Here is an 18,579-nt window from a genome sequence, read left to right as displayed (position 1 = left end):
CTGGTTCACACCTATGCAGGTTGCAAAAAGCACTAAAAATGCATAGGTGTGCACCAGGCCTTACATTGAGCTTGCAAGTTTTCTCCATGCTTGTGAGGGTTTCCTACAATTGCTCCATTTTACAACACTGATAAGTTGATTGACTTAAAGCACACCTGTCACATTACTAAAGTAAAAAGGAAAGCTGCTGGTATACATACCCAGTTGAACCCCCCCCAATTTCATATACAATTTTAGACACACCTGTCACATCACATAATGCAAGGAGGGTTCCTATAAAAGTCACATTACTGGGTGCCATGCCCAAGCACCAGCTTTCTGTAAACCAGGTTGTTGGGAGACTTATTTTGGACAAATCTTGGGATGCAGCATGGAGAAAATAGGATTTTTATAACAGCTTACCTGTAAAATCCTTTTCTTGGAGTACATCACAGGACAGAGCCATAGTATTAACTATATGGTATATATGCACCTTCAGGTGATGGACACTGGCACACCCAATTACAGGAAGTTCACTCCCTATATAACCCCACCTCCTACAAGGAGTACCTCAGTTTTGTAGCAAAGCAATATTACACAAATCCCAAAAGAGGGGAGGGACCTCTGTGTCCCGTGATGTACTCCAAGAAAATGATTTTACAGGTAAGCTGTTATAAAAATCCTATTTTCTTTATTGTACATCATGGGACACAGAGCCAAAGTATTAACTATCTGGGATGTCCCATAGTAATGCTACACAACCCGTAGGGCACCCCCAGACTTGAGGGCCTATACTGCTATCTGCAGCACACTGCGCCCAAAGGCGATATCCTCATGCCTTCTTACATCCACCTGATAAAACTTGATGAATGTATGCACTGAAGACCAAGTTGAAGCCTTACAGATCTGAGCCATGGAGGCCTGGTGATGCAATGCCCAAGAAGCAGTAACTGCTCTGGTAGAGTGTGCTTTGACTTGAAAAGATGGAATCTTACCCTTTAAATTATAAGCCTGAATTATAACTTGCCGAATCAATTTAGCGATAGTGGACCCCGATGCTGCCTGGCCTTTCCTAGGACCTTCTGGCAGCACAAACAAGACATCAGTCTTCCGGATCTGAGCAGTCGTCTTTAAATAGACCTTGACTGCTCTCACCACATCAAGACAATGTAGTGACTTCTCTTGCCTAGAACATGGTTTTGGAAAAAACGATGGCAGGACAATATCTTGGTTCAGGTGAAAACCTGAGACCACTTTTAGCAGAAAACTTGGAGGACGCAACATGACTCTGTCTTCATGAATAATCAAATATGGCTCTTTACAAAGAAAGAGCAGCCAATTCCGAAACCCTCCTTGCTGAGGATATAGCATCAAAGAACACCAACTTCCTTGTCAGAAGGACTAAGGGAGTATGATGTATTGGTTCAAATGGCTGTTTTTGTAACACTGACTAAACTAAGTTCAAGTCCCAAGGGTTCAATGGAGGTCTGACTGTTGGATTAAGCCATGCAAAAAGAGCGGATCTTCAGGAACTAATTTAGATTCTTTAGATCTAGAATGGGTCTGACGTCTCCATTCGGGTTTTGGTACCATAAAGAGGTTTGAATAAAATCCCAAACCTTGCTCTTCTGTGGGGATTTGTATGATTACCCCCTGAGCCAGTAATCGGTCTAGTGCCCGAAACAGAGATTGCCTTTTCCCTGGATCTTTGGGAACGTTTGACCTCAGAAAACAAGACGGTGGAAACTCCCGAAATTGTAGTTTGTACCCTAGAGTTAGCATGGAGATGACCCATCTGTCCTGAATTTCCTCTTGCCAGACTTCTGAGAACTGCAGAAGTCTTCCCCCCCACCCTGGCGAGCGGAGGGCGCCCCTTCATAATGAGGCTTTAGAATTCTTTTTGCATGTTTCCGCCCCCAGGTCTTTTTCTGTGCCTGTGGCTTTCCTCTAGACTTTGACGGTGGAGGCTGTCGCCACTGCCTAGAGGTGGATGCTCCTGGCGCAGGAGAAAGAGTCCGCTTAAATGAAGGGCGTTTATTCCTTCTCTTAACTGGCAAAAGAGTACTTTTCCCACTTGAAATCTTTTGGATGTATTTGTCCAAATCATCCCCAAATAGCTAATCCCCATGAAAAGGAAAGCCAGTCAGGAGCCTTTTGCATGGTGCTTCGGCTGACCAGTTTTTTAAACACAGGACCCTACACATGTGTACTTGCACAAGCGCAAGGCGGGACGCCTGGTGAATAGAATCTTTAATGGTGTCTATGGCAAAACATAATGCTCTTGGCAGTACTGCGAAATCCCGGGCTTGCTGTACAGGAAGCTCCTTAAGGGCCTGTCTAAACTGGTCCTTCAGGGATTGCAGCGACTGCAGGCTGAGTAACCGCACCGGCCACAGAGAAAGAGGCTTTTAACAGGAATTCCAACCTTTTATCTGTTGGATCCTTAAGCATTTGTGCATTGTCCACTGGACAAGTTAGACTTTTATTCACACTGGATATAGCAGCGTCAACTGCTGGTACATTCCATCTTTTGGCAAATTTATCCTCCATTGGATAGAGTACTGTGAATCTCTTTGGAGGGAGAAAATGCTTATCTGGGTGATCCCATTCAGCATAAATAAGCTGTTCTAGTAATGCATGGACAGGAAATGCATGCAAAGGCTGTGAAGGTTTTAAGGAACCCAAAGAAGAAACAGAATTTTCAGTTGACTCCGTTAGGGGTAGCTTGAAAGTGTAACGAACCATTTCCGTAAGAGATTGTGCCAGCAATTTCTCAGATTGTGAGGCTGAAAAGGGTTCATCCACTGTTGTTTCCTCCATAGAGGAGTAATTGGTTTGTCTTTCCTCCTGATCGCCTGAGGGTAACACCTCATCCTCTACTCACTGTTCCCTTGGTAAAGGGTCTAAAGTGGGGGAGGGGGATCTACCACGCTTCCTATCCCTTTGTATGGAGGATGCGATTAAAGCCTCTAATCTTCCTTCTAGCCCCAACAGGGCGGAGGAAAAGACATCTTCAGTCACGTATACAGGGCTGAGATGTGAGAAGCAGCTGCACCACCAATTGGTTCCAATGACTCACCCTGGCTTGCCACCTCTGGTATTTCAGAAGATGATAGTGTGGAGGCATGACTGGAGTTTCCAGCGCCTGGGGGTGAAGTTTTTGGTACCTTTTTGAGGTCTTTGTGGTGTCTTTGTGGGAGGCAATGCACTACTTGCTGAGCAATAGTCTAGCAATACAATGCCACTAATAAAGTTCAGCTTGGTGCTGAGTAAAATGTATTTCCTCTAACTGGGAATGTCTGCATGCAGCGCCTTACAAGCCCCCACCGCTCCTGTGTCCTGTGTGATCAGCAGCTGTACTCTCCAGCTATTAACTGAGGAAAGCTTGTACTTTAAGCTCTGTGTCCCCAGCGCCTGCGCCGTGTGTCCTTGTGGACGCTACGTCCCGCACACGGCGCTGTGCTTAAGCCACGCCCCCTCCACTCATCAACCCGCCCCATTTTAAAATTTCAAGCAGTTCCCGTGCGCGGGCAGCGTTCGCGTCTTGTCAGTCGCCAGACCCAGCAAGAGGGGAGGCCGGAACAAGGCACAAAAATACAATATACAATATTGGGAAAGCCGCGGCACCCCCCGAAGAAGGGGGGGAGTACAAACTGCTGTTGTACCCCCCAGCCCCTTTCCCTCAGGGGGAAAAAGATGCAGAAATGCAAACTTTTTCCTGGATAGGAATCCGCTCTGAGCAAAGCTGCATGATGAGACCACACACCTGCTGTCTTAGCCATTTGACACAGAGCTGAACTGAGAGGCAACGTACAAAGGTATGTGCATTTACTCCCTCCAGTGGAGAACCTAAGGCATTACAACATTTTACTCAGGGAAGAAAAAAAAAACCATACAGTTCCTAGGCTTCTTCCCTTACCTTATCCTCGCCGCAGGATTCTGCTGATAACAGACAGATCCAACCTTCACCCATCACGGCGGGCTGTGTTTAGCAAACCTTCAAGGACCAGGTCCTTTTTTATCGGGGTTCCACTCCCTTGGCCCTGTATTAGCACCCCGCCTGGAAAAACTTTAGGTAATGTGAGCATAACCAAAGCCCTGGGTCCCGGGGTCCAGCCCTGCAAGGAGAGGCGTTACAAGCAAAACTTTGTTCTTCCTATACGAGGCCCGGGTACCATCCATTTTGGCCTCAGTGGCACTCTGGATGGATCTGGTCTGTGGAGGCTGTTTAAATCCAGCAAGGATCGCTCCAGCGGAGCTCTTCAGAGTACATCTTCACTCGTGACCAACACCTTAGATACTGGCGAAAAAACTGAGGTACTCCTGGTAAGAGATGGGGTTATATAGGGAGTGAACTTCCTATATTGGGTGTGCCAGTGTCCATCACCTGAAGGTGCCTATATACCATATAGTTAATACTATGGCTCTGTGTCCTGTGATGTACAATAAAGAAATAATACTTTTAGAGGTCTGGTTTCACAACATCAACCTTACTTTTGATATATCTTTTTTTGCTTTACACTAGTTTATATGTGTTTTTAGGTGCACCTGTATGTGGAACAAGCAAAAGACTGAGTGAAAGTGTGACAGACTCCAGACACCCTGTTGGGTATTTCTGCCAAGAATCTGCTACCCAAGTCCTGGAACACGAGACCAATGGATCTGGCTATAGTAACCCCAATAACCAGACAACTCAAGTCTTGGAGTACACCAGAAATAGAACTGTTTATTAGAACACAAATACAGGCTTTTAAACACTTGAGTAAGCGGTTCCCCCCTCCTGATCATATTACTCTAACAATGCACTGTAACCAGAAACATAAATTAAGATGAGTTAATGAACTAATCATTTAACCAGACTAGATGACTCAGAGGTCTGGCCTTTCAGGTCAGCCTTGTCACCTCCTAGCTCGCAAACCATTATCATAAATATCAACACAGAACTCCTTCACACAATAGCAGAGTTAATTAGCACAAATAACAATGGGTGAAAGATACACTATACTTATTTACAATAGACATATTATAGCAGACAACCCCAGACAGGTGGCTGTAGTTGATGACATCAGCATCTGCTATGAGTCCCAACAGTATGAAGCAGTCACTATTCCTAATATGGCATATAGGCCCTATAAAAGGGTTCCTAGAGTCTGTGTGTCTTGTGGAGACATGGACTTGAATCCAAAGTAACATTACTCCAAGGGCCCACAGGCATACACCTTCACAGAGTAGTGTTCCCTTAAAATCCAGGGCCAATAATCATTAAGCAAGAGGCTAAAGTTCAGCCCCCTCCAAAAAGCCTCTGTCCCGGGTGAGTCTATCACAGAAAGTAATGGAAATTATTTTATGCATATTGTGAAGAGTTGTGCAATATGCCACTGCTGTACAGTATAAATGCAGGAATAATATATGAAATTGACCATCACTTAGTGGTTCTAAAGCCTAAACATGTTTTACCTTAATGCAATTCTTGCACTAACCAGTTCTTGGCTGCCCACAGTACATTTACTGTGGGTGGGCGGGCGGGCGGCACAGGCAGACTGGATCACATACATCATCCAGCCTGTTCCGGGTTAGAGGCACGCCCATGTACTGGCTACAGCGGGATTTTGTCAGCAAGTGACAAATGATTTATTTACCTGCTGATCAGCTGTAGCCAATCACAGCACAGAGTCCCGTGTTTACATACACACAGAGCTCTCTACACAGATCAGCCTGATCTCTAAGTAAAAGCAGCACATATTACACACTACACTTGTGAGGCACAGAGCTAACCCCTTGATTACCCCTCGATGTTAACCCCTTCCCAGCCAGTGTTAGTTACTGTACCTTCCAGCAAGGGTCTGTTAGCACCAGATTGCCCTCCACACTAACGCAGTCCCACTATAAATTTGTTAATCCACCGCCATTACCAGTATAGCATCATAGCTATGAAAATTCCAGTGTATATATATATAAAAATAATCAGAAGGGTGAGGTGCACTACAGTCTCAGATGGCCGTGCTTAGCAATCAAGCCCTCCCACAGGCTTCGACATAGAAAAAATCCAAAAACAAGGGATTGCTGCACAAACCGTATTTATTTACATACATAATATCATGTATGCCTGATTTTTATGGATGTCGTGGTGATGTCCTTTTGAAGATTTCAATTTCAAAATAAATACGGTTTGTGCAGCAATCCCTTGTTTTTGGATTTTATATATATATATATATATATATATATATATATATATATATATATACCGTATTTATCGGCATATAACACGCACATTCATTTTAAGAGGGAAGTTTCAGGAAAAAACTTAAATTTTAAATAAGGAACTTTGAAGCAAAATAAGGGTCAGTGCCCATCTGCAGCCTCACCATTGCCATCAATGCAGCCTGATTAATGCCCACCTGCAGCCTCACAAGTGCCATCAATGCAGCCTTATTAGTCCACATCAATGCAGCAGCCTCACCATTGCCATCAATGCAGCAGCCTCACCATTGCCATCAATGCAGCAGCCTCGCCATTGCCATCAATTGACTTCCTATTACAGAGGCCGCCAAGTAAACAGGAGATTCTCACTGTATGTAATCTGACGGCACTCGTCCCACCCACCCCCCCCACCGTTGCCTCTGAGGCAGCTGAAATTGAAGTATTGGCGTATAACATGTACACGCTATTTGCACCCGATTTTCATGGTGAAAAAGTGAGTGTTATACGCCAATAAATACAGTGTGTATATATATATATATATATTTATACACACACACACACACAGCCCCTTGCAAAAGTATTCATCCCCTTAGCTTTTTACCTATTTTGTTACATTACAGCCTTAGTTCAATGTTTTTTTAATCTAAATTATATGTGATGGATCAGAACACAATAGTCTAAGTTGGTGAAGTAAAATTAGAAAAATATATACATAAAACAATTTTTCAGAAATACAAAACTGATAATTGGCATGTGCGTATATATTCACCCCCTTTGTTATGAAGCCCAAAAAAAGCTCTGGTGCAACCAATTACCTTCATAAGTCACATAATTAGTGAAATGATGTCTACCTGTGTGCAAACTTCGCTCTATTCATATGAAAAAAATTATATACATTTTATGTGTGTACAGTGTTGCATGACCGAGCCATTGCCAGTTAAAGTAGCACAGCGTTGAAAAGCAAAAATGCCCTGGCCACGAAGGGGGTAAAACCTTCTGGAGGTTAAGTTAAAAAATGTTTAGGTACCAATGTTCCCCTTCACCTCCCCCCCCCCATACTTACCCGAGTCCTCACTCAATACAGCGTTGTGGTGCCCGTCTGTAGCGGCTCTCCCCTCTCTCACAGGCTTGGCTGAGAGCAGCGGGAGCCAAAGTCAGTCAAATCCTGTGAGAAGGGAGTGGGGGGCAAAGCCGAGCCACGCTGTCTGTGTCTATAGATGCAGGCAGCACAACTTGGGCTTGAGCCTGCAGGTGTGCCACCATAGGAAGCGGCTTCCTATGGTGGCACACTGACAGGAAGCGAAAACAGGAGTGCCAGCAGGGGACCCGAGAAAAGGAGGAAATTTAATTGCACAAAGCAGGTAAGTATAAACCAGTTTGTTTTAAAAATATAAAATAAAATAGTGAGTTTACAACGCTTTAATTGTTTAAAGTGGTTGTATACCCCGCTTGGTGATTTTTACCTACAGGTAAGCCTATAATAAGGCTTACCTGTAGGTAAAATATTTCCTAAACCTTTTAGAACGGTTTAGAAGATATTCACCCTGCATGCAGCCGCTGACATCAGCAGTGCATGCGATCTGAAGGTTCGGCGTATCGTGCCAAAATGGAGGGTTACCTCTCGCATCCCGCATAATCGCGGCTTTGGTCACTCACAGTGAACCCGGAAGAAACATGTCAACCCCCTCAGCGGTGACCGGGCGCCGCTGCAGGGGCTTCGTTCTAAGGTAAGTATTTCATAATGTGCTAGTATGCGATGCATACTAGCACATTATGCTATTGTCTTGCAGTTTTTTTTTTGTTTGTTTTTTACGTTCAGTGGTTTACTACCGCTTTAAAGTAATTTTGATCATTAAAAAAATGATTCTTTTCTAGGCATTGCTTGAATTTCATGTTGTAAGTGTAGACTGTCATTTCTATAAATATTCACAAGTATTTTTAATCAGATATTAGGAATAATACAATATCCTGCAGGAAACAGCTGGTCTATCACATGGAGATGGTATTCTTCAGGAAACATGCACAGTGAAATTTGAGAGGCACACATTTCTGTGGACTTACTGTTGCTATTTTGATCCGAATAAAACACTCCCGTTCTACAATATATTCATAGCAGTTTTCAAACAGCTTAATCATGTTGGCAATGTCATTTCCCACAGAACCTACAACAAAAACAAGAGAGAACAATGCAACTTCAAAAAGTGTCTGGTTTGACTTCATTAAAAAACTGCACAAATAGATGAAGGAACCCAAACTGCCCAAATTAAACAAGCATAAATTAATAAGCAATTAAACATAACTGATTACAGTATAGCTCCTGTAACTTTTGTTATTATTGAAAGTACAAATAGTACTAGCCTAAAGATTTATGGCCCCTAGCTTGGTTGGCATTCCAACATGCTAGCACACCGGAACACCGAATGGGCAATAAAACTAGCACTACAACTACCAGCCAAACCTCACAACTGTTATAGTGAGCCTCCCTAGATAATAGGGAATGCAAAATTCAATATACAAGCATATATCTTCAGAAATTGGCAGATTTCCTCATTAAGTTTATTTTTACATTTCTGTTAGGGTTCATGTGAATGGGCGTTCTAGTTAAATGCTGTAATTTCTATTCCAATTAATGCAGCTACGTTTGAAAGGAAAATGCTGTGTTTGACCTGCTTTGCCTACAGTTCAAACGCAATATGGTGTGTCCAAAGGTGGTTTACTTTTATACTCCCTAACCTTTTGATGGGAATCTAATATCAAATCTTATTTAAGCAAGTTATTAAAAAGTACATGAGTTTGCCATAAAATCATTAAAGTGGTTGTAACCCAAAAAAAAAAAAAAAAAGAACCCCTGTTCCCCTATAGCAGATTAAACAGCACACTGCTTATACTGTCTTATCTGTCCCTCTTTAGGCTGATCCTGCCTGTTCCTGTGTCCCCCTCTGTGTACTGACCACGGTAATCATGGTTGCTGATCCCTGATTACTGTGGCCAGTTTATGTGCCTACGTCATCCTCAGCTCTCCTCTCTCCCCCTCCTTCCCTGCCTGTCAGAAGCTCCTGTGTGTGTCTGTCCCCATCCTGCCGCTATTAGTAGCTGGCAGTAAAAGTAAACAATTACAGCCAGCTCCTCTGTTATACTAATCTCTCCTACATCAGGCAAATGTTTTTGTAAAATGAAGCCTGTAAATACCTCATCTTCCTCAGGCCAGTCACAGCGGTCACGTGACCTTCCGGACTGAAGTCGCAGGGGGAACTCGGCCCCTCCCTCTGCAGCTCGTAGATCGGAGGAATACAGCAGCCGTAGGTCATGTGACCAGCCATAAAAGAGCAAAGATAAGGTATTTACAGGCATTGTTTTAAAAAAGCAATTACACAGTGTAGGAGAGATTAAAAGAACAGAGGAGCTGGCTGTAACTTGTTCTGGACCTTTACAATCACATTAAGCTTTGTGCAGCTTTTCACAAACATGGAAGATCTGTCTATATTCTTTCCATTCGACCATAAATGGTGGCTTGATTATAATCCATTTACCTCACAATTCCTGTTCCAATTTTATTTTTAGTAATGTAAATTTGGCTTGCCAGTAAATTCCACATCTTGGAGTACAGTACAGGACAGAAAACACAGACTATGAGTTATATGCTGCAGCCTTCAAGTGAATGGACACCTGGCATAAGCTTTGCTGGAAATGCCCCCAGTGCACCCTCATACAATCACACTCACTAACTGCGACTCCAGCTATGTAGCAAGTAATTAGGAGAAACAGAGGAGAGAGGGAAGGAACCCAATTCCTGTACTGTATGCCAAGATATGTGAATTGTAGTCAAAATTCCCATTATCTTAACTGTACAATACAGGAAGGTAGGTCATAGACCATGGGAAATCCACAAGTTTTAAACTAAGGGGCTTGGTGGTCAACAACATAGCAAACAGGCTAACAAAAACCAAGGGTCAACAAGCCCAAAATACAACAGCTTAAAGCACCTTGTGGCCGAAGCTCGTCTTGGCAGGGCCTAGAAGATGCACAAGTTAAAACTTAGGGAAAGTATGAACAAAAGACCAGGTGGTGGCCTTGCAAACCTTTGAAATGGATGCGTGTTGCTGAAAGGGGAGGGAGGAACCGTTCCTTGAGGGTGTAAGCCCTGGAAATGAGCGGTTTGTGCCACCTAGCAATAGTAGTAGAAACAGAATGTCCCTTCTTGGGTCCTTCAGGGAGGACGAAACAGGGGACATAAGCTGAAGCATCATAAACACAGTTTACTCTGCTAAGTTATGAATAGACAGAGTCATTGGTCGCTGATTCTGTGCATTCAGAAAAGGAAGGAGCCGGTAAATTACAGATTTACCGGCTCCTTCCTCCGCTCTCTACCCTGACAAATGGAGGACAAAGGGAGGAGCACAGAGGGGGACAGGAGCGGAGCACGGAGGGGGACCGGAGGAGCACGGAGGAGGACACAGAGGGGGACTGGAGGAGTGATAGCAGCAGAATGGCTGTATCACCCAGCCTCTCTATTTATGTGTGTGAGGGCTCCTGCCCAGCGCCACTCACACCGCCGCAATGGCATGTGACGTCACCGGACCCGGCCCTGAAGTGCCCATGCGCGGTGTCCCAGATCTCCTGACCCAGCAATCTACTACATTTGTATCTAAGTGTCCACTATTTTAAAGGTGAGCACTGGAGAAACATATATTTTTACCAACGTTTTTGCTGCGCTTTTCGGCCACTAGCAGGCACTTTTAACCCCCGCTAAAGGCCGAAAAAGGGTTAAAAGCACCCGCAAAGCGCCACTTCGGCGGCGCTGCCCATTGATTTCAATGGGCAGGGAAGCTTTAGGACCGGTGTATACACAGCGCCTCAAAGATGCTGCTTGCAGGACTTTTTTGAGCATCCTGCCAGCACACCGCTCCAGTGTAAGAGCACTTGGGCTTTCACACTGGAGTGTGAGAGGAGAGGCGTGTTACAGTCACTTTGCAGGCGTTACTTTTAGCACAATAGCGCCTGTAAAGCGTCTCAGTGTGAAAGGGGTCTAAAAGACAGGATCATGTTCTCTAGTCATCTTCTCAGTCCAGTTAGCAAAAGTCTGGTGAACAGACATAGCCGCAATGGCCAGTTGTAAGGCAGAACCAACAGGGGCAATGGTTGCCTTCAAGAGGGTTTCAAAATATCCATCAACAAAATCCTTAAAGTAAAAGTTCAGTCAAAACCTAAAATTAAACTAACTCTAAACCTACTCGCAAGCCACATTCTAAACCTAATTTATCTAGCCCTGTAAAGGAGAAATCAATGCATTTACCTATTCTCCAGCCGCTCCTGTCTGGTCCCATGCATAGCTGTCAGCGGTGGCTTCAGTATGTAGGCGTGTGCAGGAGAGGCAGCTGACAAGAGAAGCTTCATAGTAACTCTGTGGATGACAGCACTTCCCAGGCATTGTCAATTCTTTCCTGCACACAGCAACCGCCGCTGGAGACCGGATCTGCTTTAGAAATAGCGGATAGAGCAATTTTTTCTTTACAGGGTTAGATAGATTCGTTTTTTTTTTTTTTTTTATTAATGCTTGTAGTGAAAAAACAAACAAGGTACAACATACCACACAGATGTACATGTGCAAGTGATAAAAATACAGCATGTATACCCATGCCGTTCCTTCAGAGCTCTGTGCTGCAGTCTGTGACTTCCATGCGTGGGAGTGACGTCATCGCAGGACGGCTAAACGGCGCAAATCCAGAAGGAAGACCGGGTGAAGATGGAAGCGTCTGTCAGAGCTCACAATGGCGGTGCAGGGCTCTGTTCTAAGAGAAGTATTTAATAATGGGCTAGTATACAATGCATACTAGCCCATTATGCCTTTACTTTGCAGGGTTTTTAAAAAAAAAAGAAACTTTGGCGTGGTTTACTTCCTCTTTAAAAGAGGGAACATCCTCAACAGGAACAGAGCGATTCTTGTTGAGAACAGAAATGGCAGGATCCACTACCTGGACAGACCAATTTTTTATAAATATCTATATCTCCGCAAAAAGAGTATTGGAGGGATAAATAGGCTGAAGCGATTCTGGCCGCACCAATAAGTGAGCTCAGAGTAGAAAGCATATGGAATGAAGCCTTACCCTGTTCATAGAATGCAGGAGGGGAAATTTCCTCTGCAGTATCCTCTTCTGCAGCCACCTCACCCTCCTCCATATCTTCCTCAAAGAGGTGAAGGTTCAGGGTCATGCTCCTGGATAGATTCAGGTGGTGAAGAAGAGCACTTTTGGGCACGTTTCCCAAAGAAACAGACATAGTAGCAGGTAAATCTTCCTTAGTCAGGTTGGGCTATCTGTTGTGCCTCTGAGGGGGGATCTAGAATTGGGAGGAAGGATGCTGTGTCAATATAAGACCTTGCCATGGTGCAGCAGAACAGCTATCACTCTCAGCGTTATGCTGGTTTTCTTCAGTGTGGTCTGTCATTGCCATTAGGCCTTTTTTCCTCAGCTCCTCTGCGCCTTGCTAATAAGAAAATTACCTGTGGGGTACTCATGAAGCAAGTGTGGAATGAGAGTGTTTTAGCATGTACAGGAAAGGAGCCACGATAACCCAGGTGCTGACCAATATCCTGTGGCTCCGTCTCTGGAACAGCAGGGAGACCAGTAGTCATGCGTCTTGCATGTTTGGTGAAAATGGTGGGCAGAAATGGCAGGCGAAACATAAGATCCAGTGACCAACGCAAACACTACAGGCCAGCCCCACTGCTGTAATTTCAGCTCTGTAATTATAAAGACATTGTATCTAATTTTTAGGGACTCATTAATGAAGGGAATAGTACCACTGGATTGGCGCAGGGCGAACGTGGTGCCTATATTTAAAAAGGGATCAAAGTCTTTACCAAGTAACTATAGACCTGTTAGTTTAACTTCTATAGTCGGGAAGATACTGGAGCGTTTAATAAAAGACCACATAGACGAGTTCTTGCTGGAAAAAAAGCTGAGTTAGACTTACCGGTAACTCCTTTTCTGAGAGTCTTCCAGGACAGCCCATGAGACCTTGTACTCCTCCTACCAGGACAGGTAACACACCACCCCCACCAGATAAAAGGGCGGTCCTCCAGGCCCATGTCAGTATTCTCAAGAACCGTAGGACCCTGCAAAACATATGCATAATACACATAACTTCAGACAATACCGGGTGGGAATCCGGCTGTCCTGGAAGACTCTCAGAAAAGGAGTTACCGGTAAGTCTAACTCAGCTTTTCTCCAAGCATCTTCCAGGACAGCCCATGAGACGATGAGCCAGAACTTACCAGTCTAGGGAGGGACAACTGCCTGAAGGACCTTACGACCAAACGCCTGCTCCTGAGCTGATAGGAGATCCAGGCGATAATGTTTAATGAAGGTCGAGTAACTGGACCAAGTGGCAGCCCTGCAAATTTGTTCCGGTGAGGCACCAGCCCTCTCAGCCCAAGACGTAGACAAGGCTCTAGTTGAGTGCGCAGTAACAAAAGGTGTAGGGACCTCCCTAATTTTGTAAGCTTCCAAGATGGCTTGCTTTATCCATCTAGCCAATGTGGCTTTAGATGCACTATTCCCCTTGTGAACTCCAGAAAAGAGGACAAACAAGGCATCAGTTTTCCTAAAGGTCTTCGTGACCTCAAGATAGACCAAGAGAATCCTTCTTACATCTAGAAAACTAAATTTTCTTTCTAAGTCACCCTGTGGCAAACTACAAAAGGTTGGCAATACAATGTTCTGAGATCGGTGGAATGTACTTGCCACCTTGGGCAAAAAACCTGGATCGGTTCGTAACACAACTCAATCCTCAAAAATCGTGAGGAAGGGCTCCCTTACTGATAGGGCCTGCAACTCACTTACCCTACGAGCTGAGGTAACTCTTTGATTGGATGAGGCCCTTGCCTCCTCTGGGGACCACTCTCCTTGTGCTACTGCATTGCTGGAGGTGGGCCCCCATCCCCAGGAACTCGCATCCGTGGTAATCCTTCGGGAAGTGGGAAAGGACCATGGGAGACCTCCTGCTAGGTGCTGACCAGCTCTCCACCACCACAGGCTTCTTTTTATCCTGTCGGGAAGCCAGATCCTTGACTCCAGGGACCTTACGTCCCCGTCCCAGTTTCTTAAAAGAAACCTTTGTAACGGACGCTGACGGAGTCTCGCCCATGGTACTGCGGGAAAACATGAGGTCATAAGACCCACTGCCCTCGACACCTGTCTCAGAGAGACCGACTGGCTGGTCTGCAATGCTGACATAGTCTGGAACACTTTGGTAATCTTCTCCTGAGGAAGAAAAACTCTTTGGTTCACTGAGCAAAAATCGTAACCCAGATAAGTTACTTTCTGGGCCGGAATCAAGGACGATTTTTCTTTGTTTATTAGCCAGCCTAGGGACTGTAAGAAGTCCTGTACAGCCTGGAGATCCTCCAACAGCCTTTGGTATGATTTTGCCACTATCAGGAGGTCGTCTAAGTAAGGGATAACCGTTACTGCCTTTAATCTTAGTGGAGCCAGCGCTTCCCCCAACACCTTCGTAAAGATGTGTGGGGCTGAGGAAAGACCGAAGGGGAGGGCCTGAAATTGAAAATGTCCCCATGTCGGGTCCCCATACCCGTCTTCACTGCCAATCTCAAAAACTTTTGGAAGGCTGGATGGATAGGGATGTGAAGATAAGCATCCCTTAAGTCCAACGTGGCCATAAAGCAGTTTGGGTATAGTAGGTTTTTGATTGTAAAAACCGTCTCCATACGGAAATGCTTGTATCTGATGGACTTGTTTAAGGTCCGGAGATTCAGGATAAGTCGAAACTTTCCTGCCAGCTTTCTGACCACAAATACATGGGAATAGAATCCCTTGCCCTGCTCCGATCGAGGAACAGGAATCAGTACTTTTTGATCTAATAAGTCTCCGATCTGGAGACCCAGAGCCCTCGCTTTCTCCCGATCTTGTGGAGGAAATGTGACCAACAAACGTTCTGGTGGTTGGTGAACAAACTCCAGCCTGTACCCGTTGGTCACTAGGTCCAGGACGAAGGGGCTCAGAGTGACTGCTGCCCACTGTGGGATGAAGGCCCTCAATCTCCCTCCCACCGGGGAACACAAGTCACTGCAGCTTGACGGGCTGTTGAGGAGGGTTAAACAGCACTCCCCCTTTGCCTCTGCCTTTGTGCCCAGTCCAATGCTTTTTCGGCCTGCTGTCCTTTTCTCTAGGACTCTGTTGCCTGCTTTGGCCATGAAAAAATTTTCTGGCTGTCTGAACTCTCTTTTTCTCTGGAAACGCCTTTTTTCTTATCAGCCGTGCGTTCCAGTGCCTCCTGTAGACCTGGGCCAAATAAATGATCGCCAGTTAAAGGAAGGCCACAAAGGCGCAACTTGGAGGCCGAGTCCCCTGACCAGGTCTTAATCCAAAGGCTTCTCCTGGCCGAGTTCACTAGAGCCGAAGTCCTGGCTGACATTCTTACTGACTCAGCGGAAGAATCTGCCAAAAAACCCACTGCCTGAAATAGGAGGAAAAGACTTTCAAATTTGCTCTCTGGAGGTACCTGCTGACAGATGTGACTGAATCTGAGTCAACCAAACCTCCAGATTTCTGGCCACACAAGTGGAAGCCAGAGCTGGTTTCAGGTTTCCAACTGCTGAGTCCCAGGCTCTGTGGAGAAGGATATCCCCCCTCTTGTCCATCGGATCCTTAAGCGTACCCATATCATCGAACGCCAGGTCCGAGTTTTTTGAAACCTTTGAAAGAGGTGCGTCTAACTTGGGATTCTTATTCCATGGCTGCGCAGTGTCCTCATCAAAAGGAAACCTCCTTTTTAGGTTACTAGAGAAGAATGGTTTTCTCTCAGGATTATCCCATTCCAGTTTAATAGTATCAACCAAAGAACTATGAACTGGAAAAACTCTCGATTTTCTCTTATGCAATCCTTTATACATAAGATCATGTTTGGATAACTGAACCTCTTCCTCTTTTAATTCAAGGGTAGTATAGATAGCCTTTAATAAGTCATCTACATCCTCAACAGATAACTTAAATCTTGAGCCTCGAGTGGATTCTCTATCTCTGGGCTCTGTATGTGACCCTGATTCTTCCAGAGAAGAACGGGTAGATCTGACCTCAGCCTCAGAGTCCTCAATCTCTGCCTGCTGCGGAGTGCTTACTGACGCCTTCAGTGAAGATGGACTCTCTGCTGGAGTCTGGAGCTTGTCAAAAAGCGTTCTAAAGGAACTGAAGGTGGACGCAAGCTCATCCCTAACAGAAGTAAGCATCTTCTGGCAAGAGGCAACCGGGTCATCCTTTACTAGGCCTTCTATACAGGTGCGACAAACTGCTTTGCTCCATGAGGAGCTCAATTTGTTTGCGCAAACCGCACATTTCCTTTTAAGTGGCTGCGCTTGGGCCTTGTCCTGAGTCTTGGTCTGCAAGACAAAAATAAATGACCCACAATGTAATTAAAGCCACCCAATCACTCCGTAACACCACGTGCAGGAGGGAGGAAATGTGTCCCCTTACACCCACTACTACAGAGGGGGGAGGGGGAGGGAACACTCACAGGGATAGCAAGGTGGTGACAGAACACCCCAGGCTTACCTGTGAGGTGCTGGTGTTGGGAACTGCATCCGCTGCCTGTGCAGGTACTGCAGGAGGATCCATTCTGCCCCTCTTGGTCATCCACAGCCTGGCTGCTTAACACCAAGAAACACCAGCAGCCAGCGTTCTCTGTTCGCGCCGTTTATGAAGACTGGAACCTCGTCTCCGGCGCCCGATGATGAGGTCATATGCCCCGGAAGTAACCCTCTCCAGGCACTTCCTGTGGGCCAGCTTGGAGCGCAATAGCGCCGCCCCCTCGAGCGCTGCGGCTTCCTCTATTCCCTGCTCAGATCAGCCACGCGCTAGGGGCACGACCGCGCTAGGGGCACGACCTCACACCGGTCCTGGCCCTCTCCAGGCACTGAGGACAGGGAACAGCAGCACAGCCAACCTCCCCAGCGGTGTGCTGCTTCTGGCAGAGGAAGAGGTAAGTGATATGCCCCAGAAAATAGCCATACAAAGCCCCTGCTTATAAGGCCTATGGGAGCAGGTTCCATGAACATGTTACCCCCCGTCCGGAGGAAACACAAATAACGGACATGGGCCCGGAGGACCGCCCTTTTATCTGGTGGGGGTGACGTGTTTCCTGTCCTGGTAGGAGGAGCCCAAGGTCTCATGGGCTGTCCTGGAAGACGCTTGGAGAAAACATTTTAAGCAACAGACAGCATGGATTCATGAAAGACAGAAGTTGTCAGACAAACCTGATTTCTTTTTATGAAGAGGTAAGTAAAACCTTGGACAGAGGGGTGGCTGTGGACGTGGTATACTTGGATTTTGCAAAAGCGTTTGATACAGTTCCACACACACGGCTCATGTGTAAGGTAAAGTCTACAGGCTTGGAAATATCAGTTTGTAAATGGATAGAAAACTGGCTAAAAGACAGAATTCAGAGAGTAGTGGTTAATGATTCTTGCTCTGAATGGTCTAAGGTTATCAGTGGTGTACCCCAAAGTTTAGTGTTGGGACCCTTACTTTTTAATATCTTTATAAACGATATTGGATCTGGTATCAAAAGTAACATTTCTGTCTTTGCAGATGACACAAAGCTATGTAGTGGAATAACGTCCTTACAGGATGTCCCCAATTTACAAGCCGACCTCAATGCACTGTTTAACTGGGTGACTATGTGGCAGATGAGGTTTAATGTTGAGAAATGTAAAGTTATGCACTTGGGGGCTAAAAATATGCATGCATCATACATGCTAGTGGGAGTACAACTGGAGGAATCAGTAGTGGAGAAGGATTTGGAGGTTTTGGTAGATCATAAGCTCAATAATAACATGCAATGCCAAGCTGCGGTTTCCAACGCGAGCAAAGTCCTTTCTTGTATTTAGAGAGGTATGGACTCCAGAGAGAGAGATATAATTTTGCCCCTGTTCAAATCATTAGTAAGACCTAATCTGGAATATGCAGTTCAGTTTTGGGCACCAGTTCTCAAAAAGGATCATCGGGGAACTGGAGAAAGCGCAGAGAAGGGCAACCAAACTGATAAGAGGCATGGAGGAGCTCAGCTATGAGGAAAGATTAGAGGAACTGAATTTATTCACTCTTGAGAAGAGGAGAATAAGGGGGATGATCAACATGTTCAAATATATAAGGGGTCCATATAGTGAACTTGGTGTTTAGTTATTCTCTTTACGGTCAACACAGAGGACCGGGGGCACTCTTTACTTCTAGAGGAAAAGAGATTTCATCCCCAAATATGGAAAGGTTTCTTCACAGTAAGAGCTGTGAGAATGTGGAATAGACTCCCGCCAGAGGTGGTTCTGGCCAGCTCAGTAGATTGCTTTAAGAAAGGCCTGGATACTTTCCTAAATGTACATAATATAACTGG

The 18,579-nt window shown here is 45.3% G+C and overlaps 1 protein-coding gene across 1 annotated transcript in view; it reads right to left on the bottom strand.

The window, feature by feature from the left end:
* MRPL1 (mitochondrial ribosomal protein L1) overlaps positions 1-18,579 on the bottom strand; it is an 83,921-nt gene that overhangs the window by 20,171 nt on the left and 45,171 nt on the right. The window contains exon 7 of the mRNA XM_073597417.1: positions 8,242-8,342. Coding sequence (XP_073453518.1) covers positions 8,242-8,342 — 101 coding nt within the window. The remainder of the gene's footprint in view (positions 1-8,241; positions 8,343-18,579) is intronic.

The sequence above is a fragment of the Aquarana catesbeiana genome, linkage group LG01, assembly GCF_042186555.1.
Source record: "Aquarana catesbeiana isolate 2022-GZ linkage group LG01, ASM4218655v1, whole genome shotgun sequence".
In the NCBI taxonomy this organism is placed as follows: Eukaryota; Metazoa; Chordata; class Amphibia; order Anura; family Ranidae; genus Aquarana; species Aquarana catesbeiana.
Note: the sequence above shows the minus strand (reverse complement) of the source record. Positions and strands in the feature narration are given on the sequence as shown.